At 48.7% G+C, this 26,007-nt stretch overlaps 1 protein-coding gene across 5 annotated transcripts; it reads right to left on the bottom strand.

Annotated features, from left to right (window-relative positions):
• Positions 1-818: 818 nt before the first annotated feature.
• Positions 819-22,175, bottom strand: FAM107A (family with sequence similarity 107 member A). 5 transcript variants are annotated; one of them, XM_045505351.2, is made up of 4 exons: positions 22,004-22,175; positions 5,816-5,990; positions 3,911-4,067; positions 819-3,396 (listed from the first exon to the last, which is right to left on the bottom strand). In XM_045505351.2, exons 1-4 carry the CDS (start codon positions 22,080-22,082, stop codon positions 3,289-3,291), a joined length of 519 nt encoding a protein of 172 aa, XP_045361307.2. In that variant the 5' UTR covers positions 22,083-22,175; the 3' UTR covers positions 819-3,288. The 5 variants fall into 5 exon arrangements, with proteins under 5 accessions (XP_045361307.2, XP_074200687.1, XP_074200689.1 ...); XM_074344586.1 differs by lacking the exon at positions 22,004-22,175 and adding an exon at positions 21,439-21,456; XM_074344588.1 differs by lacking the exon at positions 22,004-22,175 and adding an exon at positions 12,505-12,662.
• Between the last annotated feature and the right edge of the window lie 3,832 nt (positions 22,176-26,007).

The raw sequence follows: 26,007 nt of genomic DNA, 5'->3' as shown, positions 1-26,007 counted from the left end.
TTTGTGGAGCTGATATTATTGTTAGGAGAGACATGTAAGGTAAATAAGTAAAATATACACTATGTTAAATGGTGATAAATGGTAGAAAATGGTGATAAATGGTAAGGAGGAAAAATGAGACAGGAGGGATAGGAAGAGCGTAGGAGATGTTGAGGTTTTAGATGGGGTGACAAAGAGCACGAAAAAAAGACCTGGAGAAAGTGAGGGAGTGGGCTGCGTGGCTCTAGAGGGAAGAGCACTCCTGGCCGTGGAAAGGCGCTGAGCTGAGGTGTGCCTGGTGGGTGGAGGCCAGGCTGGTTGGAGCAGCGTGAGGAAGGGGAGAGCAATAGGAAGTGGGTCAGAGATTGAGAGCTGGACACATAGGACCTTCTAGATCACAGGAAGGACTCTGCTGGGAGCCAGAGGAGTGATAAACTCTGCCTTAGATTTTAATAGGATCATCTTGGCTGCTGTGTTGGGACTAGGCTGCAGGGGCAGAAGCAGGGAAATCAGTAGGAGGAGGCCACTGCAACAATCCAGATTGTTTTGTCCCAGCACACGGCATGCTTCCTGGCACAGGGCAGGCACTCAACAAATACTTACTGAATGATGTGTGTATTAGTGATGCCCAAATACCAGACTGGTGCCATGCAGGCTAGATGGAGAAGGTGTAGAAAAAGATCCCCATCATCGCTGCTGGGGATACTGATGCAATAGGTTTCTGATGGGGAAGAGGGTTTGGATTTTCAGTACAGACTACAGGTAATTCTGGGCAGCAGGGCTGGCCTTCTGGTGTCAGGAATGCTTTTTGGCTGCAAGTAACAGAGACTAACCACCAATGGCTTAAACAAGGAGGATTTTATTTTTATTTACAAGAATTCTATAGAGGAGGATGGCTGCTGGCATTGGCTTGATCAAGTGACAGTAGGTACAATGTCTGTGAGATTCTCTTGGCCTTTTTTCTCATTGTAGCAAGATGGCTGCTGTGGTTCCAGGCATCACGTCCTCAAGGCAGGAAGACGGGAAGGGCAAGGAGGTGTTACCCAATCTGTCTCTTTTATCAGAAAAAAGTAAGCTTTCCTAAAAAGCCCCTGTTAGACTTCCTCTTAAATTTCACTGGCCATACCTGGTCACATGGTCACCCCAAACTGTAAAGGAGGCTGGAACAGTGAGAATCTGGGTTACAGCTGCTATAGTGGGAGGGGGCTGGAGAGATGAGTTGGGGCTGATCACTGGGGAGTGAACAAGCGTGTCTGCCGTGGCTCCACGGGACAGTGTGGTACTCGAACTCCCGTCTCCTTTGGGGGCTTTGTCTCCAGTGACTTGCCACCTCTCTGGAGCACCTCTGGGGCCCACTGAGTGAAATCCCGAGCATTCCCTTGGAGGGACTTCACCATCCTAGGTGCTCTGTCTCGCTTCTCCTCACATGTCTGAACAGAGACCCTGAGGACTACTTTGGGGAAGCAGGGGTCTTTATTTAGGGACTGTTCATTTGTAGCATTATTCTCACCTGGCAGACATTTAAAACAGCATTACCACCTTCTCACTAAGACCGTCACATTCAAGAGCCTTTTAGAAGCTCAACTTCAACACACACACACACACACACACACACAGCCTGTCCATATTCACAGCCCATGGCTTACACCACACACAGGAAGAGGATGGCTTTGGTCACCCTCCAATCGCCCCGTTCGGGGTAAGACCAGGATGATGCCTTTCCTCCCACCTTTGTTCCAGGTATCACACAGCATTTCAGCAGCAGCTCTTTCTGGCAGTCTTGGCGGGATGGAGGGTGGTGGAGGGAGTGGGGTGAAAGGAAGTGCTTTTCTAGTATGGCCCTGTCACCTTGAATGATGAGTTTATGAAATCAGAGGCAGGTATTTTATTCTTCAGGGGAAAAAGAAACAGGCTTGGTTTAGTCTCTAAATCTTTAAAAATGGGATAGGAGCAAACAGTTAAAACATCTGGTCTCATGGGGGAAGGAATTTTTGAGGAAGGAGTGGATTCAGTGGAGCTGGCCCAGGTGACAGAAACCAAGAAGAGGGTGGGTCTCAGGTGCAGAGGCTGGAAATGGGGATTCAGTGGGGCCAGTATGTAAGGGTGGGAGGCTTCAAACTCCTTTTAAATTTCAAAAACCTACAGTAATCACTGTGTATTTGCTCTTCAGAGGCTTTGGGAAAAGGTTTAGAAAAAAAGGTTGTTTTGGGGGGGGCGGTTTTGCTAGAATTGCATCATAACAGTGTGGTAAGGAATGCAGATTGGCAATTATATACATCCCTGGTCACATAACAGAATTTGCTAGGCCAGAGTCATCCTAGGCCCGGGGTTCCTGGGGTGGCGTGGAAAATAAAGAGCGCTTTGGGGCTGTGGAGGTAGGTGGGAGCCTCCAGGGTAGAGGTCCATGGGAATTGAGGGGCAGAGATGGCTTTAGGCATGATGTTTCCAATATTTACCACCCCTGGATGCTCGAGCCTTGCTGCATAAGGTGTGGTCCTCGGACCAGCAGCCGAGGAGCTTGTCAGAAATACGGAATCTCAGCCCTCTCCCCAGACCTGCTGAATCAGAAGCCGTCTTTTAGCAAGATCCCCAGTAATTCAGAGGCACAATAGATTTTGAGAAGCACTGCTCTAGGCTTCTAGGAGCAGGAAGGCTACAGCCCTGGCTTGGTGTGGTTGCAAGGCCTGGACAAGGAGGGCGGTAGAGGAGAAAATAAAGGCGTGGGTTGGGGGGAAAGGCTGGTTGGTTAGTAAGTATGCTTTGACCTGGCATTACAGGAGCCTTCCTCACCCAGGACAGATACACTTGACCCCTTCTCCCCTCGGTGGCTTTCCAGGCAGGCGTGAGATGCTCTGCTTAGCTGCCACACCTCTGGCTGCAGGGAAGTTCTCTGAGCCCTGGGAGCGGGGCTGCCCAGAGAAGGAGGGCCCGATGGGGCCTGGGCAGAATGGTGGGCTTGCTCAGCCAGAGATGGGCCGTGCCTCATTCTCTCAACAATGCCAGAAAAATCTCCGCAGGGCTCAGAAGCCCCTTCGGGAGAGGGGCCTTGTGAAAGTTTTCCTCGCTGGGGCTTTTTGGAGCAGGAGAGATGCGTGCTCAGAGGGAAAAGCCTGGGAGCTGAGAAGCCCCCAGCTTTGGGGGGAAGGGGTGAGGGGTGGAGCTGGCCCTCTTGGGGAAATGCATTTTACAGGAGCCAGCGTGAACATCACAGATGTGCCAAGGCGGGGGCCCAGGGCAGCCAGATACAGAAGGGCTGGAAGAGGGTGTGGGGGCCGAAGGCGGGCTGCAGGGGGCGCTGGAGCTCCAGCTCTACAGCGCTCTCTCTTCACTGGTCAGTGTGGCGATTCTGCGCAGATTCTCCCTGACTTTAATAAATTCGGGAGCACGGTCCTCCTCCTTTTCTGGTGGCTTTTCCAGCTGAAGGAGAGAGAAGCAGGTGCGAAGTAGGTGGGGGCTATGGGAATTCCCATTCTCAAAAGCCACTGGGTTTGGACTGGGGGTCCTCTCTGGGGAAACAGAACCAGGATCAGGTTTGCCACCATCCTGGTACCTGGGGGGACAGAGCACGAGACTATGTGCTCTCCCTGACACCTGATTCAAATTGCTTACCTCGTCTGGGCCCTAGGTTCCTCATCTCTAAAATGGGAACTTTACTGGGCTCACAGGGCAGTTGTGAGAAGGAAATCAGAATCAGCATACAATAGATTGGGCCAATGAGGAAACGGAGGTTCAGAGAGGGGGAGCCACTGGCTCAAAGGCACACAGCACAGGGAACGGCAGAATGAGGACTCAGACCGGGGCTGGTTTCCTGGTCGAGTTGTCATTTTGCTCCTTTTTGTCCACTGTGGCCAAAAGCAGAGCTCCTCCCTGGGCCAGGAGACAATCTTGGAGGAGGCGCGGGCTGGGTTTGGGCCCCCCACCCCCAACCCACCTGGTTCAGCCTTTGCTGCCGTCTCAACAGCTCCTGCTCAAAGGGACACTGCAGCCGCTTGGCCTCCAGCTCCTCCTTCTTCTTCTTGATGAGCTGGTTCCGCCGGCGGTGCTCAAGGACGCGCTGTAGCTCCGGCTTGCTGTCCACGCCCAGGCCCCTGGGGTTGCGGGAGCCATTAGGAGATTCCTACTTCCCCCCACCCCAGTCAGGGCTGCACCCTGAAGTGACATCAGCCTACACCGTTAACTCATGCAACGCTCGCTCGTGGCAGTCCCGGGAGGTGGAACCATCACTGTCCCATTATACAGAGACAGGAAGTGAGGCTCCTAGGACTTAAGACATCAGTCTAAGTCACAGCTATGAAGGGGCTGAGGGAGACCCAGGCCTGTCTAACTGCAGAGCCCAGGTGTTGAGGTATTTCGGGTTATTTTCTCAGGTTAAGTTTCTAGAGGTGGAATTGCTGGGTCAGGCTCTTTTAAAAGATTTTGGATACATATTTCCACCTGCCCCTTAGAAAAGGTTATCCAGTTTATACTTCTGTCAACAGGGTACAAGAGCATCTATTTGTCCCTACTAGTCAATCTTTCTATATTTGAGAATCTGGTAGGCAAAAAATACTTGCTTTTCATTTGTTTCTATTAGTCACATGGACCAGACTTTGAGATTTTTGTCAGCCATTTGCATTTCTTCTTTTGCGAACTAACCATACCTGTCTTGTGTTAATTTCTCTTGATGGTTTTTTTAAAAGAGATACATATATATTAATTTTTGTCATTTATATTGCAAGTATTTTCTCTGATTTGTCTTTAGGCCTTTTTTAAATTGTGGTGGTTTTTGGACATTGCAAGGGATGACTCTAAAAGGCAATCTGAGAAAATAGTTGTAATACACAGTCCTCCATTTCCACAAAACGAATTAGTGATTGGCTGACTCCAAAGATACAGAGGGCCGTCTGTAATAGGCCCTTTTATATATAGGGCGCTTGAGCATCTGTGGCTTTTGGTTTCCGTGGGGAGTTCTGGAACCAATCCCCTGCGGATACAGAGAGATAACTGTACTAAGGGAAGGGAGGGACAACATCGAAGATGCAAAATGATACTGGAAGGAGGTATGTTTCACAGAGCTGAAAACTTGAAAGAAAATCACAGCCTGTGCCAATACCAAAAACGGCCAATAGAGGGAGTTGCGAAGGCGCTGCGGCCTTCATCCTGGTGCTGGTGAGCAGGGAGGCAATTCCCAGTCCAAGACTGCCTCTCATTGTGTCCCCCTGGCCTCCCTGCTCCACTCCTACCCCCTCCAGGACTGTAACACACCGAGGGTCCACAAGTCTCCTCGGGCCTACCTCACAGTTCGCTCCAGCCACTCTGAGCTACTCCCGTTTCCCGTCCATTCGCACGTGCTCCTCCAGCTGCTGGGGACAGACTTCCTCCCCGGCCACGCCCACCTGCTTGCCAGGCTAAGGCCCGCCCACCCTTCAGGCCTTAGCAGAGGCATCACTTCTTCCAGGAACTCATCTTGGAGCCCTCCCAGCGGCCTCCTCAGGGGTCCCAGGCCCATTTGTGCCCCCATCAAATGTGCCCCATCAAAGCACCCACCTGCTCTGTGAGGGCAGGAACTGGGTCCTATTCCTTCTTGTCCCCCCAGGTCCGGGCATGGTGCCTCACACACAGTAAATGTGAATGGAGGGCAGGCGAAGGGGGGCAGCTGGGTGTGAGAACAGGGCCTGTGGACCTTCTCAGTGTCTGCTAGTGACCATGCAGGGCACCCTCAGACCACCCCACCCCCCCCAGCCTCTAGGAGCCCCAGGCTGACTACCGGGCCTGCCTTCCATGAAGGGCACCTCCGCAGGCCCCAGCAGGCCAGCCAGGCACCTGCCAGGCTGAGGCAGCTGAGCTCTGCTCCCACCTTCTGTGGTTCATGAGCAGCTCTCGGTGCAGCTCCTGGTGGCTCCGGGAGGCCTTGACGGGGTTCAGCAGCTTCTTGGGCTTGATGAGCTCAGGGTTCCACTCTCTGTACTCTGGCGGGGCCATCAGGCCTCCGATGTCCGCCCGCTCCCTCTGGATCTCTGAGTACATGGAGGCTGTAGGGATGGACGGGGGAGTTGGTCAGAGCTGGGTGCATAGGCTCCCCCATCCCTAGGGGCACAGGAGAAGGCGAGGGTTGGGTGTTAGATGGACCTTGGCCACCCACTCCTGCACAGCCCTAGGCAGCCTACCTGACTTTGGGAGCCTGGGTCTCCTCACTTGTGAGATGGAAATATTTGAACCTGTGCACAATGATGTGCGACTTGGTCACAAAGGATGGGCTGACACGTGCAAATGTTTTTAGCCTGACTTTGAAAACCATTTTTCTCCCTCCTGTAAAAAGAATTGTTTATGAGCTCCTATCAGAAAAAAAGCACCCTCTTATTGTGCAACTTCCCTGTCCATACTTCCACATTCCCTCGTGGACAGGTCCAGCCTTTCACTAGATGGAGGAGGAGTGTGTGAAACCCCAGGACTGCTATGTCTAATCACAAAGGGAGGGTTGTCATCTTTCATGTAGATGTCTGGCTTCTCGATGGCCTCAGTTCTACCACAGTAGCTTGAAATTTGTCAGTTTCCTTGAGTGAGCAGAACAGCTCCCTCCTCTCCGAGCTGGCTCCCTATCCTTGAAGTGTGCAAAAACAAGTCTGAGAGTGAGTGTGGGTGAGAGGGAGAGAGGAAGACGTCTTGAGAAAAAGTCTCGATGGGGTGACACAGCCTGGCTACTAGCTGCACAGAGTATTTAGAGTGAAAATCACTGGCTCTGCCCCCTGCATGACTCCTGCTTGTCTGAGGTTGAGCCTGTACTGGCTGCTAGACTCTGGCAGGCTCTTGTCTAGTATATCATAGGCACTCAATAAATATTTGTCAGTAATTGATAATAAGACCTCTGAGGTTGTGCAGTGAGGAAACTGAGGCTCGGAGAGAGTCTTGGGGAACCAGTGTCTCCCTACTGCACCCACCAGGCTTCAGTCTCCCTCTTAAAAACCACCAAACCCCATGTTGCCTGTGGACAGAGCGTCACTGCTTCCCTCCCACTGGGAAAAGGATGAAAGCTATTCTCCCCCGATGAACAGGGGTTCTCCCAGTAAACTAGACGGGATGGTGGTTTGTGCAAGAACCTGGAAGTGAGTAATAGCTCACCATGGGGTTGGAAGACACAGAAGGAGGGTGGTTTGATGGCATGTAAATTGCAAGGTGACCCGCGGGGATTGTAGGCATCAAAGGGGAGGGACTATGCTTTGCCAGACACGTTTGGCATTTCTATTATTACCTGTTGTAGGGCGCTTTAGGAGGGCTAAGTGAGACCTAATTTGTAAAGATGCTGTGTAAATTGGAAAAAGTGTTAATCTAGCTACGTCCAAAATATCTTACAATAATTAAGTGTCAGAGCCTAGAGACACAGTTGCTATTTCTTTCTTGAATTCACATTCTCAAAACTTTCTAAAATGAGAATTCTAATTAATTTCCTTCCTTTTTTTTTGTAAGGCTGTTTTTCAGGTTATATCCTTCCTGTATCCAACCTTAAAAAATGACTCTGGCAGTGTTTGATAGTTAAAAATGGGCACTTGACAAAATAAACAGTTGGCTATATCAGTCCCCCCCCTTTAAAAATGTAGATATTTTTTAGTCTGTGAGATTAAGGTGTCTGAAAGCCACTGCATTTGAATACCCTGAATCACACTGGAGTTTGGGGAGATTTTTCCGCTGCTGCTGCCTTTTCCCATTATCAAGTCTACCGGTCTCTTAACTGAGTAATTCTCAGCTACGTACTTACCTTTCTATGCCCTCAGGACTCATCCCACGCAGGCCATCATCTCCCCACGCGGCCTGCCCTTAGTCCCTGTGTGCCCCAAACCTTCCAGAGCATCATAACTGTTATCAGTCACACCATCTTTAAAACAACTGTGTGTTGCCAAAGCGATCAGGCAGGAAACAGAAATTATATAAATTCAGGAAAGAAGGCAGAATTAATATTTGCATAAGGTATCACTCTATACCCAGAATTCTGAAATAGATTAACAGAGAAGCAACTGGAACTAATGAGAGAATTCAATAATGTGGCCAGATACAAAATAAGTACAGAAAACCATAACAGGAACGATTATTGAAAAAGTACATAATAATACAATTATTCATTCATCCCACAATGTTTGAGTTCCTATAATTTGCCAGGTATGGTAGTAGATGCTGGACACACAGAAATGAACTAAGCAAGCAAGGTTCCCCCTCCACAGAGCTGACCTTCTACTAGGGAGGCAGACAGCAAACAGGTACAACAATGACTGCATATTGCCCAGACTCAAGGAACCGGGAGGACCCTCATTCAGCCAGGTGCAGCGGGCGGGCTTCTCTGAGGAGGTGACCTTTAAGATCTGAAGATTGAGAAGGAAGGAGGCTGTGTGGGGCAGAGGGATCAGCATGTGTGACTCATGTACCTTGAACAAGCTTGGTCTGTTCAGGGAACAAAAAGGCATAGTGTGTCTGCAGTGGCGTGAGGGAGCGACAGGGAGAGTGTCCCGAGTGAGGGTGGACGGGTGATTGCAAGTAGGGGTAAGATTGCGCCTGAGTTTTAAAAGGTCATTCTCGCAGCTCTGTGGGGCAGGGGGTGCTTCCAGCAGGTTTTGGGAGTTTTTTTTATATGACTTTGGTTTCTTTTACTTCCAATGGGCAGCCTCTGTCTTTCCCATTAAATTCCAGAGGAAAAACATCTGATTGGCCAAGGTGAGGACCTTCACCCCAAAAGGTCAGTGGCTGCTCTGGGGCAAGTCCTCCGCCCCACTCCCCTCACCCCAGGCTGCTTGGGCCAGGTCTCTCCAGCTAGGGTGTCCTGAGAGATCCAAGCCCCTTGGGAAAGTGACCCTGATGGGGCAGAGGTAACGTAAGCGTAAGGTCATCTGTGCAAAGAAAAATATGGATGCCCCAAGGAAGAGCTGGCAGGGAAGGACAGGCCGATTGAGGAGAAAGTTGAGTCCTAGTGAACATCGTTCCCTGGTTGTCAAAGAAAAGCTGAGCGAAGCTGAGGTGTATGGATGGGGGAGCCCATAGACCCTGAGTGAATGTCGGCTCAGTCCCTGCCCAGCCTTGGGCAGGTGTACCTACCCTCTGCAGCAGGAGTCCAAAAACTACAGCCTTTGGATCAACTCCAGTCCCCGTCGAACACAGCCCTACCCCCGTTACCTACTGTGTACGGCCGCTTCCGCGAGAACCGTCATGTTGAGTAGGTGTGACAGCTGCTCTCGATCAGCACCCTTCTTCGTGAGGTGATACTTGCATGGTGCTCGGCAAGTGCCTAGCACTGAGTCTAGGACTCCGTAAGTCCTGGCCACCAGGGCCGCTACATACAGCGAGGCAGGTTGTGCACCGAACGACTCCAGGGCCCCACTCCTGTGGATGAAACTGAGTGGGGATCCTGGAATTGCAGTGTGGCCACCCCATTAGCTAGCTGTTAACCATCACTATTAAAAAATCCCATTTCTAGTTTTTGATTGAGGTTCTCATTCTCCTTAAAACTACTGGTTAAATCAGTGAATCTTAACCCTGAATGCATACTGGTATCACCAGAGGAAGTTATAAAAATTCTAATTCCTGAGTCCTACCCAGGGATTCTGATTTAATTGGCCTGGGAGGCAGCCTGGCCTTTGGGATTTTAAAAAGCTCCCGGGGTGATTCCAACAGTCAACCAACTTTATAAATCATGAAGTTAAAATATATATATATAAAGAAAAAGAAAAAATGAGGCTTCTTGGCTTTAGTCTGAGTGATTTTCAGCTGACTGGTTGGCCTGGCTATCACGGGCAGGTCTGGTCTGAGTAAGGTCACAGTTCTTAGCAGTTGTATGACCTTGGATGGGCCATGGGTCTTTAACCTCCTGGACCCTTCTCCTCTGTGAAGTCAAGATGCTGTGAAGACGGAACAAGCTAAAGTGGAGGGAAGGGGGTCGAGGGAGCCTGAGGTGACAGCTAAACTGAGTGTCTTGCGTGTACAATGGGCAATGGGCAAGCAATTCTCACTTAAGATGTGGGACTGACCTCATCTTTGGGGGTGGTAATTCATAGATCAGAGGAGAGACTGGGAGCTTCTTGCTTGGTTCTTCCCTGGTTCTGCTAATGATGCAGGAGGTCCCACAGCTCCCCCCAAGAAGCCCCACGCTGGGCAGGGCTCAGCTAGGATCGCTGACTGCTCCCAGCTTGAGCTTCCCAGCCACTAGGGCATGTGTGGCTAATGTTAGGGGGGCAGCTTTGAAACCAAACACTGCTGCCCCTCGGGCAAAGGAGAGCAATAAGGAGAGACCCACGTGCCAGTGCATCCTGAGAGCAGCTACGGAACCCTAAGGTGTCGAAGGCTCTCCCCTGCCCTGGTGGTTCTGGTTTTGTCTTTTTGGTGGCATCAATTCTAACAAATGACATGAGGCAGTAAAGCAAAGGGGTTTAGGCAGATGTTTTGAAGGCGACAGACTGGCTTTGAATCATGGCGGCACCCCTTCCTAGCTATGTAACCTTGGGCAAATAGCTTAACCTCTCTGAGTCCCTACATAGTGGAAATAATGCTAAAACCTACTCACGGGGCTGTTTGGACGGTGCAATGATGTAATGTGTGTGATGTGCTCAGCCCAGTGCCTGGCAGTGATGCTCACCAGAGGGGACCTGTGGTCCTCCTATCCTGAGGGGACCTGTGTTGAGCACGTGACATTTGATAAAGGCTCACTGACCTCCATCTGAATCTCATCGCCCCAGGAGGGAGCCAAGGGTGTTATTACTCCCATTTCCTAAAAGAGAAAACTGAGGCTCAGAGAGGCCAAGCTACTTGTCCAAAGATACACAAAACAAATGGCAAAGCTGGAGCTTTCAGACTCCAAGTTCTGTGCTCTTTCCACCATTCCACTGTCTTCCAGATGCAAAGTGTCTTTCAGCCAACAAAGCAGGTTTACATCCCTCTTCTCTCTCTGGACACTCAAGAAACCCCATTCAAGAGGCAGTGTGAGCCTGTTTCATAGATGAGAAAATGGAGGCCTGGTAACCAGAGGATTCCTATCCCATACGAAATACAAACTCTCAGCAGGGAGCCCCAGCAGCTTTGGCCTTAGGCCAGAATCCACAGGCCTGTCTGCCCACAGCTGGTCTTTGTTTAGGAGGGGACCAGCTGGTGGCCTTTACTTCTGGGGGTGTTGGTCAAAGTCTTCACTCCTCTGCCCTCCCTCCCCCTGCCTTTGTTCCTCATTACTGTTCAAGCTGCCGGGCTCAGAACACAACTCGGGATCTCCTTGGATCAACATTGCATGGAGTGGAGGGGCAGAGGAGAAGAGAGGCTTTTAGAATAACTCTGGCGAAGGAGAAAGAGGCATTCAGTACAAGTGACAAGCGTGGCCGCTGGATTTCCTAACCCTTCTTGCTTTTTTCCGCCCAGTGGGGAAAGTGCCCATTCCTATTTCACTGGCCAGCAACCAAGGAACAGTGCATCTGAGAGCCTCCTCCAGATCTCCAGCCGCCCATGGCCGATGCCCGGAAGCCCCGTCGGAGCTGCTGTCCATTGGGGTGCAGCCTCCCTACACCATGAGAAAATGACTCAAGACAAACTTTCTGAATATTTTGTCTTGAGTCCGCTGTGACCTCCTTGTTTGTAAGGTCTCAGTGGGCACTCAGGGTTTCGAGTCAATTCCATAGCAAGTTCCAGGGCTGGACGTGGGAGGTCCTTAGTGAGAGTACTGTGCATTTGACAAAGGAACAATGCCAGCAGACCAGACATCCGTGCTGACCACCAGTGGCACGGTGCCTCTGGCAGTGAGATCCCGGCGGGACTTACCACCAACAGAGCTAAGAGCCACTCAGGATCCAAGCCTACCAGAGACAAAGGTACTGGAGCTGCCTCACAGCTGAGAAACCGCTAGGTTTAGAAGCAGTTTCTAAAAGTGACGCGCACAATCCTATAACCCCTGAATTTTGGCCCAAGCCCAGCCTTGCCTCATACTGCAAAGTGCCGGAGCCAAATCCCCCAGAAAGGTGAGCAGGAGACATAACCACGCACTCCCCATGTGCGCGTCCTGCGCTCGGCACCTCACAGCCACCTCCTGAAATCCTCACAACAGAGGAGGTAGGTACTACCGAGACCTTATTTTACAGAGGAGGAGACGGGCTCCGAGGGGGCACCTGATTTTCCCAGGTCACACAACCAGCAAATGAAGACTCTAGAATCTGAGCCCAGCCGCCCGCCCACTCAGCTGTGCCACCCACAGCACTCGGGCCCTTTTCCATCAGGTGAGAGAATTACAAGCCTTACACAGTGAACTTAGGTGAGGTCACATCATACATGACTTCAGAGTCATCTCAGGATTTAGAAGACAGATCAGTAAGAACAGAGGGCTGAGTCTAGGCACTCCCTGCACTTCTGTCCTTTTCCCAAACCCAGGGTGCCAAGAGGCACACCCGAGTCAGTTCACAGAGAGGGGACGTAGCCCCGGTACCTGGGCTCAAAGAGCTCTGCTCCCCTGACAGCACCCCCACCCCGGTGCGCCCTCCTCCCGGCACCAGACCCAGCTCAGCAGCAGGTGAGACAGAAGAGAAATGGTCTTACTTCTCGGCTGTGCTGTTGGGACGGGAACTCGGGCGCAGTGTGTCTGGGTCCTCACTCCACCGGAGAGTCCCAGGCTAGCAAGGAGGGCCGCCTCTAAAGGGCGGTTCTTAAAGCCCTGGGGATGAACTGTGCCAACGAGTGAGGCAGCTCCGCATTCCTGTTTATTCTGGTATCAATAAAAAGGAACTGTTGCTATAGTAACGGGTATTGCACTTGGTACTCGGCCACTTCCCCGATGCGGAACACCGTGTCCAAGCCACATGCCGGGAGGCACAAATAAACACCAATTTTGTCAGACTGTTGAGGAATAAGAACATGCCAAGCTTTGTTCTGAGCAAGGCAGCTCATGTAGAGGCATTTCCCTTGCTTCTAACGGGAGGGTCAGCAGGAATGCATCCCGGTACTTCCCTGATGGAGGGGGAGCCGAGCCTCCCGCTGCAGTGCCCAACTCCTCAAGAGAAAACGGCGCTCAGTGCAAAAGGAGGGGAAAGAAACTACGTTGAATCAGTTCCAGGTCATCCACTGACAGGCCAAAAACTCCATCTATCTTACTTACTCGATACCCTGAACTTCAGCTGAACTTCAGAGAGAAGCCAACAGGACGTTGCACAGGAGAGAGCAGGGGAGCAGAAGCTGGCTGGCTCTGGGCCACGATGGCCCTTGTGTCAGCCTCTGCTGAGCCTTGGTTTCTGTGTCTGTCAAAGGTGGAGGGTGGTCTTAAACAACAGGGCGGTGGAGAGAAAACTCCAATGAGATGACATTAGTGAAAGCATGTAGTCTATGCTTTTCCTACAGAGAGAAGTAGACTCACTGCGATCTGACAGCAGGGCCCCAGCACGCAGCACTGTGCCTGGAAAGGAACTGCGTTCCACAGATCTTGGCTCAATGAGTCTGTGTGAATGTGAAAATAAAGAATGTGTAGCTGCTGGAGGCTAATGTGGGTGTTTACAGATAATAGAGGCATTCTCCTACTTTCAGAATCAGTGTTCACTTGAAATTATTTAAGTGTTTTCTAGCTTTTGTCATCATCCTTAATCCCCTTAGGAAGGAAGCTGGCATCTACCAGTTAACCGTGGCCCTCTCTAAAAATAAATAAAACAGATCCAAAGGGGAAGAGGTAAAGTTATCATGTGCAGATTACCTGATACTATGTATAGAAAACCCTAAAGATGCCACACAAAACCTGTTAGAACTGATAAATGAATTCAGCAGGATACATGATTAATATACAGAAATCTGCTGCATTTCTTTACACTAACAAACAATGAAGTGTCAGGAAAGAAAGCAAAAAACCAATCCCATTTAAAATCACATCAAAAAACACCCCTTAGAATAACCCAACCAAGGAGGTGAAATATTCACACGTTTGGAACTATAAAACATTGGTAAAGGAGAATGAAGATAATTGAAAGAAATGGGAAGATACCCCATGCTCTGGGATTGGAATAATTAATATTGTTACAGTGGCCATACCCAAAGCAATCTACAGATTAATGCAATCTCTAATATCAAATTGCCCATGACATTTTTCACAGAAATAGAACAAAGAATTCTAAAATTTATATGGAACCATAGAAGACCCCGAACTGCCAAAGCATCTTGATGAAAAAGTACAAAGCTGGAGGCATAACCCTTCCAGACTTAAGACAATACTACCAAGCTACAGGTAATCAAAACAACATGGTATTGGCACAAAGACATATACATTAATAGAATAGAGAGCCCAGAAATAAACCTCCAAACCCACGGTCAATTAATCTTCAACAAAGGAGGCAAGAGTGTACAATGGCGAAAAGGCAGTGTCTTCAGCAAGTGGTGCTGGTAAAGCTGGACAGCTGCCCGTAGATCAGTGAAGTTAGAAGACTCCCTCACACCTTACACAGACATAAACTCAAAATGGCTTGAAGACTTAAATGTAAGACATGATACCATAAAGCTCCTAGAAGAGAACATAGGCAAAACATCCTCTGACATAAATCATAGCAATGTTTTCTTAGATCAGTCTCCCAGAGCAGAAGAAATAAAAACAAAAGTAAACAAATGGTACCTAGTAAAACTTTTAAGCTTTTGCACAGCAAAGGAAGCCATAAACAAAATGAAGGGGAAAGACAGTCAATGAACTGGGAGAAAATATTTGCAAACAGTGCAACTGACAAGGGCTTAATTTTCAAAATAGATACATATTTTGAGTTCATACAGCTCAGTATCAAAAAACAAACAACCCAATCAAAAAATGGGCAGAAGACCTAAATAGACATTTCTCCAAAGACTTACAGATGGCCAACAGGCACAAGAAATGATGCTCAACATCACTCGTTATTAGAGAAATGCAAATCAAAACTATAGTGAGGTATCACCTCACACTGGTCAGAGTGGCCATCATCAAAAAGTCTACAAATAATAAATGCTGGAGGGGGTGCGGAGAAAAGGGAACCCTCCTACACTGTTGGTGGGAATGTAGTTTGGTGCAGCCACTATGGAAAACAGTATGGAGATTCCTTAAAACAGTTACCTTATGATCCAGCAATCCCACTCCTGGGCATATATCTGCCCAGACAAAACTGGAAAAGACAAACTTTAATTCCAAAAGATACACTCACTCCGGTGTTCATAGCAGTACTGTTTACAATAGGCAGGACACAAAGCAATCTAAGTGTCCATTAACTGATGACCGGATAAAGAAGCTGTGTTTTATATATACACACATATACATATAATGGAATACTACTCAGCCATAAAAAGGGATAAAATAATGCCATTTGCAGCAACATGTTTGGACCTAGAGATTATCATACTAAGTCAATCAGCCAGAGAAAGACAAATATTATATGATATCACTTATATGTGGAATCTAAAAAATAGCACAAGTGAACTTATTTATAAAACAGAAACAAACTCACAGACATAGAAAACAAACTTATGGTCACCATAGGGGAAAGGGGGCAGGGATAAATTAGAAGTTTCGGATTAACAGATATACACTTCTATATATAAAATAGATAACAAGGATTTACTGTATAGCACAACGAACTATAGTCAATATCTTGTAATAACCTATAATAGGAAAGAATCTGCAAAAATATATACATATATATGTTATAACTGAATCACTTTGCTCGACACCTCAAACTAACAATATTGTCATTCAACTATACTTCAATAAAAAATGCAACTTCGGTCCTCTTTGGCCTTTATGTTATTCATTTAATGAACTTCTATTGAGTACTGTGTTCCTGGCACTGTTCCAACTGTTGGCGATACTGTGTGATGAGACAGTGTCCCTGTGCTCAGGTAACCTACATTCGAGGTGAGGTTTAGACAGAAAAATAAGGAGACAGAAGAAAATGTTAAGATATGATGAAAGCAAGACTGGGCGAGGTGAAAAGGAGGGACTGGGAGCTTAGGAAGGGTGGACAGTGGGGAGGGGACCTTTGGGAGGCCTGAATGGGGAGGTGGAGAGCATTCCAGGGCGTGGGCAGAGCTAGTGGAAAGGCCCCAGGGTGGGAACGGGCTGGGTGTGATGGAAGGAGGCCAGGGGGGCTGGAGTGCTGGGCGTGCAGGGAGGTGGGAGAGGGAAGGAAGAGGGGTCAGGGACAGGTCTGCGTGTCCTGGGATCCTTGGTCCAGCCTGCCATCCTAGAGCCACTTCAACTTACAGGGTCACAAATTCTCTGATATAAAACAATTTTCTGGAGACAATGTGTATTCTTTTTTGTTTCTTCTTCCTAAATTGTTCTGCTCACTGTACTTTGAATGGTGCCTCCCCCAGCTTCGCATCCTGCTGCAGCTTAACTTCACTGCATTCTGACAGTGGAAGACTACACCAGATTCTTGTCAGACACTCTTCGCTGCCCCTGGTCTCCACCCACGTGTTGTCCCACTGTGCAAACGACTAGTATTTGGGGCATCTCCCAGCGCCCACAGTGGCTTGTCTGAACCAGTCCCAGTGTCCTGACAGGTGGAGGAACAAGAGGGATCCTTGGGCAGGAGGACTGCCAAAAGCCCACAGCCTGGGGCAGACAGATGCCACAGTCCAGCTCGCTCCAGAGAAACGAACTTGAGTCCTCGTGTCAGCAATGCCCCCGATTCCCACTTTGTGTTCCCCTTTAAAATTTTTTTTTTAAATGGAAGTACAGTGAGTTTATAATATGTCAATTTCTGGTGTACAGCACAGTGTCCCAGTCATGCACACAAATATATATATTCATGTTCATATTCCTCATTAAAGGTGATTCCAAGATATTGAATACAGTTCCCTGTGTTATACAGAAGAAACACATTCCCTTTGTTAGAAGACTGATGGCAGCCCCAGAGCAACTGACCGCCAAAGAGTTGGGCAGGAATCCCCCAAGGTTGGGTGCCATTTTCCCCAGGCAGCTGGGACTCATGGACTTCTTCCACTAAAGCTCTTCTCATAGTCCACCCCGTGTCCACACCCATCAGGCTCACCTACCAGACCGCCAGCCGGCAGCAGAGGCCTCACCTTATTCTTTTCAGTATTCCTGTCCCAGTACCCAGGTGCCCAATAACTGCTGTTGACCAGACACCAAAGACACATACCCCTGAGCTTGGAACAGCACCCCCTTGCTGGCTGTGTTCATGCGTGTGTGCATGTAACTGTGCATGAGCTCAGCAGCCACCGGATCCCAAGCCATACCTCATGAGTGAGAAATTATGCTAAGTTCCATAATGGGATGCAGTCAATAGCACATCTGTGTATTGCCCCCAAAAGATGCCCACTACATGTTTGGTAAGAAAATCAAACTGCAAAATCATCTCCAGTCTGATTCCTCTACCCTTTCCCCTGCCCAAGATAAAAAAGTGTATACACAGAGAACCAGTCTGGAGGCACATACACTGAGCAGTTAATGGAGGTCAGTTCTGGATCAGCGTACCTCCAGTGTCATTACCAGCCATCATTTGCAAAGAGTGTTAACATGAAATTCCTGGGCCATGCTTCTAGATTACTGTATTAGAACCTATGAGGGGGAGCCTAGGACTCAGGATTTTTAACATGTCCCCCGGGGGATCTGTTTATATCCAGGAGCCTGAGAACCACTATTCACTATTCTATAGCATAAAATTGTAGGCCCTTCTTTGTCACAATATTTCTGTAGTGTTTGTGGCTTCAAAAAAACAAACAACAAGTATATATTGCCTTTGTTAGAAAAAAAAAAAAAACACAGAGATAAGAACACAGGAAGGAGTAACCTTTTCCAACAAGCTAAGGTTATCCTTCACATCTGGTTCAGACACGTACATTGTGCATATTGGGAACTAGTGGCCTTTTGGGCAAATGAGCCTTTTAAGAGTTGACTCCAGGTAATGGCCAAATTCAGCTTCAGTTGCTGCCTCCTGCCTTGGTCTGTGTGGCTTTCCGTGGAGGTCTTCCCATTCTCCCGCAAGGCAGGACTCTGGAATACAGGGGTCTGGGGATGCGAACTTTTGCTCGGCCCCGTGGAAGACTGAAGGGGGATCCCAAAGGCTGAGCACACTCCCCCCACTCCCCTCCCGTCCCTTTGAAGTTTGTTTTCTTGGGAACCAGAGGAGCTAAATGCAAGAGGGTAGTGGAGACCAGGAGAGGAAGTCGTGAGTGGGAGCTGAGGAATTCTCCTCCATCTATACTGGGCTGGGGCTGCAGCTTGCATTAAAAAACTCCAAAACCCTCTTCCTTTCATTTTGCTCTCCCTTTCTCCAAGCTGACAGGCGCCTGGAGCAGCTTATCTGAGCCCACAAACATCAGACAAGAAGTTTCCATGGCAACTCAAAACTTCCTCCTCAGCCCTGTATTCAGTCTAAGTCTCCAAGGCCCCTTTTCAAGGTCTCAGTGAGATTTCAGAGAAGCCACTGACAAAGCATTTCTTAGGATCCAATCTTCCTCCCACCCCCAACATACTCTGCTGAAAGGACATGGCGGGAGAAGCTGTACTGGCCGAAAAACTTGTCATGGGATCCGTGGAGAGATTATAAAAAGAATAAGAGTTGCCTTTACAACAAGTTTGAACCAGGAAGAATTTACCCAGTGGAGGGATTTCAAGCGTGAAAACAGGAAACTGTGAGGGAGTGGGTAAGAACTAGGAGTCTTGTTTCAGAAAGCTGGCTTTCAACCCAGCTGCAATTAGGCATGGTTAATCTGGTCTCTTAGCTGCAGAAGGACCCTGGGGTACCCCAACTTCCAGCATATTTTAACTCACTTGTAGCCAGTCAAGAAATGAACAGTAGATCAAGACATGGGGAAGGGGGTGTGAGTGTGCGTGTATGTGTGTGTGTGTGTGTGTGTGCAGAGGGGAACCTGGGCAGACCACGGCTTGTCAAACCAAGCAAATTTCCGTGATTCCTAGCAGTGGGGTTGCCAGATGTAGCAAATAAAAAGGCAGTATGTCCAGCTAAATTTGAATTTCTTATAAGCAAATAATTTTTTAGTGTAAGCATACTTGTACAATATTTGGGACATACTTACACTAAAATATTATTCATCGTGTATCCAAGATTCAAATTTAATTTGGTGCCCTGTATTTTACTTGGCAACCCTACCTGGCAGGCAGGGACAGAAGCCATGGCTGCCCATCCGGGTCAGAGAAGCACAGTTGCTGACGCCCACAGACATGGGGAGGTGTCCCTCGGTCCATGCAGCCAAGAGACGCTTCCCTCCCTGCCAGGAACCTGGCCTGAGCTCCAGGTAAGATGCAGGTAATGAAATTCAGGTGGACTTTTACTACAGCACTGCACAGCTTTCCCCTCGTGGCCATGAGTTATTATTCCCCAGAGGTGACCCTTCCAGCTCGGTGGTTAAGAACATGGGCTCTGGTGTCAACCTAGATACCAATCCTGGCTCTACTGCTGGACAGCTAGGTGACCTTCAACTTCCCGTTTCCTCATCTCTAGAATGGGGCATGGGAATAAAGGAGATATGGCATGGGAAGCCCTCCACACAGTGCCTGCCACAGAATCAGGGCTCCAAACTGGTAGCAGTTAATGTAATAATGCACTTAAAAACAGTAAGATTTTCATCCAAGTGAAAAAAGTGGGATTAAAGACTAAAGCCAGTACAGTCTCAGCAATGTAAAACAAACACACAACCACACACACACCTTGCAGAGCAAAGGCCCAGTGTTACCAGTGGCTGATTATGGTTTGTGGGATTATGTGTAAGGCTTCCTCACTTTATTCTCGATTTCCCAAAATATTCATGATGAGTATGTGTCACTTTAATACTGAGAAATTTTTTAAAAAATAATCTGGAATGAAACACTTTCTGAAATTGTTACTATTACTTGATGCATGACTTGAGGCTACTTGAGGCTACTGTAAATGAAAAAGGCGGCCATCTTGGGTTTGATTCTATAATCCCGTCCTTGGGGGCTTCTAATGGAAGGGGGCTCTTGCCTCTTTCACTCAATGGCCCAGTTGGGTCCTCACCCCTACTCTTACTTCTTGCTCTTTCTTGTGTGAGACAGCCAGAGTACTGGTGCAGGGGCACATGGCCTGGGGTTTGAATCTCAACTCTACCCTTGATTGGCTGTGTGACCTCAAATAAGTCATGTTGCCTTCCAAGCCTCAGTTTCCTCATGTTTCAAATGGGGGTTAATACTACTTACCTCCCTGAGAAGAGGGACATATCTGTGTTACTTATCAGCCCTTCCATAGGGCCTAGTGCATAATAGCGATCAGTAGATATTGGCTGAATGAATAAATGAATGAAGTTGATGACATGACAGATGTACAGCATTTGGCCAAGAGTACGGCAGTACCTAGTGACTAGCAGTTATTTGCCATTATTACTATACTCCGAGGATGTGCAGACTTGGCATAGATGGACCGAAGTTTGAATGTGTCTTCTACCCGTTAGTGGGATAGAAAAGTTCCCTTAGCAGGACCATGGGCATGCTGCTTAAACTCTCAGAGCCTCAGTCTCCTCATCTATTAAATGGGGATGACAAGTGACCTTGCAGAATTGTGAAGACTGAGTCAGTGACACGGTGCCTAGCACAGTGTAAATGCTCCCTCCACTAGGCTCCAGGAACCCGCCCGTGCTCCCTTCCTGCCTTGTAGCTGTGTGGTACAGTTACCGGGCAAGTATGTGGCCCCTGGACTGACCTTGGTATGTCTGCTGTTCTGGATGTGTTGCCAGAAAAATGTTTCCCTTTGAGTGAGGCTGGTAGCTGCAACTCCAGGTTAGAGGGAACACAGGATCTTCAGATTTTAGAGATACCTTCTCCTAATCTTAGAAGATAGAGACGCGTGTGAAGAGTACTTTGTAGGGACATGTTTGGAGCCGGTGTTTAAAATAAGCGTCTTCGAGTTACAGAGCTCCTGGCTTTCTGCCTGCCCTGGCTCAGCCCGATCTAGGACCCTCCCCCAGGAAGGCGCCACCAGTCCTCAAGTCTTGGCCAGATAGTGCTTTTGGACGTAGAGAACCCTTGTTTCAAAGTTCCCAAGCAGTAACTCCGCGGCGGGATCTCTCCCGGGCGCAGCCAGTCTCAGTAAGTAAGAAAGGCAACGGGTCCCAGAGCAGCCGGCGTGCGGGCCACGGGGCAGCTCGCCCCGCGCTTCTGGCTGCGGGGCTCTGCGGGCAGGACTACTGCGTGGGGTGCGTTCCTTGCCCAAAGCAGAGGGTAGCTGCCTCGTGAGCCCACGCCCCTTGGCATCTTCCAATCACGTGCCCTCAACTGGCAGGGAGCCGGCAGGAGACCGATTTTCACCTTCTCTAAACGTCTCTATCCAAGCATAAAGTCCAGAAGGAAACACCAAAAACGCTTACTGTGGGCATTCTTTTTCTTCTTTCTATGTCCCTGCGTTTTCCAAATTATGTTTATACTGACCGTATATTAAGTTTGTTTCATTTCCCCAAATACATCTCTTATTGTCCTCAGTAGAAAAGTAATATATGCTTCCAGCAAATGAGCAAAAAGACACATAGGAAGAAAACACTTACCATAAATGGCATCCTCAAAAATCAGCACCCATTGTTTCTTTCCAAATCTTTTTCTCCTTAAATGCATACGTCAAGAAAAACAGTTCCTCGCCTTCCTGTGTCTTGCCCTCCTTTCCCGTCACTGGACGTCAGTAGCCCTTCACCAGTGGGCTTCTGCTTCGCTGCGCCCCACCGCATGGACCAGGCTTACCCGTCCTCCCACGCCTACCTACGCCTTCGCGCGTGGGCCGAGTCGCTGCCTAAGAGGCCGGCCAAGAGGTGGAAGCTGGCAGGACTTCAGCCATCAGGAAAGTTGTGTGTGTGTGTGTACTCATACAGAGGAAGATCTCTAAGCGAAGATCCCCAAAAGGACAAACGTAGGAAGGAAAGAAGGAATCAAAGCAAGCAAAGAAGAAAAAAACTAAACAGAATGAAAGAAGGGAGGAAAGGAGGAAAGCAGAGCAGTGAAGAAGGACCAAGGAGCCTAGCGGAGAGCTAGCCAGCCAGGCGCTGAGAGCGCTGCGCCCGCAGGGCCCTCCCGCGCTCTCCCCGAGGCCAGGGGCCGGGTAGCTTTGCCCCCACTTACCCGACCTGAGCAGCACGGCCCGGTAGAGCCCCGTGGCCTCGGCGGGCCCCCGAGCCCGCTCGCCCAGCCTCTGTGCCATGCGCCCTCGCGCCGGACTGCGGAGCGGCTGCTGCAGGCTGGAGCTCACGGCGGAGCACAGTCCCGGGTCGGAGCACCTCCGCCTCCGTGAGACCGTGACCGAGGTCCAAACCCCGCCGCGGATCAGGTTACAGCGGCGGCTGGAGGGGGAGGGACCGGGGCTAGGGGCAGGGCAGGTATCTCCGTCCAGGCAGGAGATACGGCGCGGTAAGTATCTGGCCTGAGGACTCCAGGCCTTGGGGTTCCAGGGCCAAGGCGAAAACCCAGCATCCTGATTTCCAGCCTCCGACTCCTACCTATTCTTCTCTGTTTACCTGGCTGCTGGCTTGCTGAATGCTACAAGCAGGTGTGGGGTTCTAAATTGCCAACCTTGGGATCAGATCCCAGTGCCACTAATTAACAGCTGTGTGACCCCACGATTTGATTATCTAACCTTACAGTCTCAGTTTTCTCATCTGTAAAATGGGACAACCCATAATACTTATCTCTTAGGGTTGTGAGGGCAACCAACACATATCTGTATCTCTCTCTCTTAGAACAGTGGCTAGTACAGAACTGTATACTGGCATTTTAAAAAATGTATTCCAAGGCGTCCTGGGGTGGGTGATACTGAGAAGCAGAGGGCTTCACTGGGGGGAAGAAAGTTGTAGTAGCAGCTCCATGGGATTCCACAGGACTGATTTCTCTGGCTTTGTGAAATCCCTTTAACATCCCGAAAGGGGAGGCCCAACCAGAAATCTAAATATGAAGGGAAGGGTAAAGTAAACCAGGCAGTTTGGAAGATCTGAGAAACTGATGATTTTGACTGTCTATTGTGTCTGGTGCTGTGCTGTTTCTTCTAAAACAAAAACTTGTGTGTGCTTTATGTCCTATTTTGTTTCATCTTCACAATCCTATGAATTCAAGTCTATTAGTCTTCCAATTTTACAGATGAGGAAACTGAAGCTCAGAGAGGTTAAGCAGTTTATCTGAGGCCACACAGTGTGGAGCTGGGATACTGTCAGGTGGTCCGACCTCAGACATGGGCCACTCTGCTGCCTCTCTGTTATCTCATTTACTCTTCACAAAAGCCCTAACAGGTAGGTATGATAACATAAATGTAGGAATCCCATTCAAGATCCCACCCAGGATGTCACCTTAGAGAGGATGTAACTGAGACTTAGGGAGACAAGTTGAATTGCTCATGCTCAAAGAGTTAGCTGGAGGAGCCAACACCCAGTCCAGATCTCCACCCACAAAACTAATGCCCCTGAAATCTATAGACCCTTGGAGCTGTCCAAGGTACTGGGTAGCTTCTTTTTAACACTGTGCCTGTGCACCAGAGAGTCTTGAGCTGGCTACTGGGGCCTCGGCCACACAGTACCGCCTCCTCTGGCCTCTGTGTCCCTTCCAGCCTTGGTACCACCTCAGTCAACTGCCAACCAAGTTGTCTCTGGCTCTCCCTTGACCACTGCCCAGGCCCAGCCTCTGCTCTGACTCAGAGGTCTCTGTCACCACAGAGTCCCAAGGACCCAAGTAACACACTTTGATCTTTAGGTACCTCATTTGTTGGCCAAAGTGATTATGTTTCCCATAAACCACTAGCCACTATGAGTGCCAGGCATGATGCCAGACATTTGCCATTCACTATCCCATATCCATTCTTCAGAGGATGAAATTATATCTCATATACCATTTATCTCATTTAACCCACTCTTTGATCAAGCATGGTTACTCCCTTTTTAGAAATGAGGAAAATAAGGCTCAAGTGACTTGCCCAAGATGATGTAACAAGTTCATAGTGGAGCAGGAATCTGAACCCAGATGGTGCCAAAGCTTTTACTCCAGGGGGGAAACCAAGCCAGCTGTTGAACAAGGTGAGGGTTCAGAAAAATTATGACTAAGGAATGTGCTTCTACAGAGCATTACAAAAAGATTAACTGGACGCACCCCCAAGGAGTTCTAGGTGGGTCTGTCTTACCTGAGCCGTTTAATCTCTGCTTCTCATTTTCGTTGTGAAATACGGCCTGAGGAGAGTATTCTTTCTGTGAATAGAAAGGAAACGAGTGGAGGTGAGGACCTTCTGCTCCTTGGCAGGAGAGGAGTGAAGACATATTCATAGTGTCCCTGAATCTTGACCACAGAAGCAATTGGTCAAGGTCAAAGCCGTCTCCAGAGAAACAAAGTCCTACAGTCTTTGGAGAGTGTGAGAGTGAGTGTGTGAGTGTGTGGGTGAGAATGTGTGAGTGTGTAAATTGGAGGGTGTGAGTGAGAGTGTGTGTGGGTGTGAGTGTGTGTGTGAATGTGAATGAGTGTGAAAGTGTGAGTGTGAGAGTGTGAGAGTTGAGTGTGACAGTGTGAGTGTGAGTGTGTGAGTGTGAGAGTGTGAGTGTGTGAGTGTGAGAGTGTGAGTGTGAGTGTGAGAGTGTGAGTGTGTGTTGAGCACCATTTATGCTTTTGTTTGTTTTGCAAGGGGAAGTAATTAGGTTTTATTATGTACTCCTAGAAGAAGTGCTGGGGATTGAACCCAGGACCTCGTGCGTGCTAAGCATGCACTCTACCACTTGGGCTATACCCTCCACCCATGCTTTTTTGAAAAAAGATTTTTTTTTTTAGAAGTTTTAGATTTACAGAAAAATTTAGAAGACAGTACAGCATTCCTCATACCTTGCACCCACTTTCCCTATTATTTCTGTTATTAACATTGCACACATACATAGATATACATGTGTGTATTATGACACATCTGTTGTAATTAGTGAACTAATTATTAACTAAATTAACTAATTATCAACTAATGGACATTCTTATTAACTAAAGTCAATGCCTTATTCAGATTTCCTTAGTTTTTACCTAATATTCTTTTTCTATTCCAGGATCTCATCCAAAATACCACATTACATTCAGCTGTCATATCTCCTCAGGCCCCCCTTAGCTGTGACAGGTCCTCACAGCCTGTCTGATGCACTTGACAGTTGTGCGGAGTACTGAGATCCGTGTTCTTTTATGTTGAGGTCTCATTGTACTGTTACTTCCACCTGGACTGCCTTCTCTCTGCCTTCCTGGCAAACTCCTCATCCTTCAAGAGCGAGCTCAGAAGGCTTCAGGGTTTGGTCCTCAGTGTCAGTTCTGAGACACCTTTTCTTCTCCCTCTACTCTCTCATGATTTTAAAAACAACCCTAAGCCAACAATTCCCAAGTATGTTTCTAATTCAGACTCTTGCTCTGAGCTTAAACTCTGTCCAGCAGGCTATGTGACATCTCCTCTTGAAAGACTAACAGGCCCAACTCACCAGAGCCCAGACAGAATTCTTGACCACTTCAATCTCCAGTCTGTTCCTCCCCTGTGCTCCCATCTTGTAAGTGGCTCCGCTCCTGCCCTACTGCTCAAGCAGGAGCCTGGGGGTTGCCTTGCCATGTCTGCCTGCAACTCTGTGGTCCTCAGATCACCAAGGCATGATCAAGTCCCCCTCCTGGGATCTCTTCAGTCCATCCACCTCTTCCGAGGTGCCCACCCTAGCCCAGGCACCCCTGCCGCATGCCTGGATGCTACATCACTTGCCCTCCTTCAAACCACTCTCCACACAGATTCCAGAGCAAGCTTTTAACATGTAACACAGACTCTGATCCTGCCCTCCTTAAAACCCTCTGGTCCTTCCCTTTTTACTTGGAATCAAACTCACATGCCTTCCCCTGACCTTCAAGACCTCTGCAGCCTGGCCCCTTCCTGCCAACTTCTCAAACCCCATTTATTTGTTCCTTCAGATGTTCAAGGGCTTGGGACGCCTTAGCGAAGAAAACAAAGGTCCTTGACTTTGTGGGGCTGACATTCTCGTGGGAGAGACAGACAATAAATACAATGAGTAAGTGAAGTAGATAGTATGTTAAAAGGTGATAGATACACGGAAAGAAGGAAAGCTAGGGGCAGGGAGGAGTGGGTGGTGGTT

This window comes from Camelus bactrianus, chromosome 17 (assembly GCF_048773025.1).
Source record: "Camelus bactrianus isolate YW-2024 breed Bactrian camel chromosome 17, ASM4877302v1, whole genome shotgun sequence".
Taxonomy (NCBI): Eukaryota; Metazoa; Chordata; class Mammalia; order Artiodactyla; family Camelidae; genus Camelus; species Camelus bactrianus.
Note: the sequence above shows the minus strand (reverse complement) of the source record. Positions and strands in the feature narration are given on the sequence as shown.

Bases quoted from the DNA above. Each gene is read 5' to 3' on its own strand.
- FAM107A (XM_045505351.2), bottom strand. From the start codon at position 22,082: ATGGCACAGAGGCTGGGCGAGCGGGCTCGGGGGCCCGCCGAGGCCACG. The intron at 5,991-22,003 runs GTAAGTGGGGGC...CCATCCCTACAG, and splicing joins GGCCGTGCTGCTCAGGTCGG to CCTCCATGTACTCAGAGATC. The intron at 3,397-3,910 runs GTGGGTTGGGGG...TCTCTCCTTCAG, and splicing joins GGCAGCAAAGGCTGAACCAG to CTGGAAAAGCCACCAGAAAA.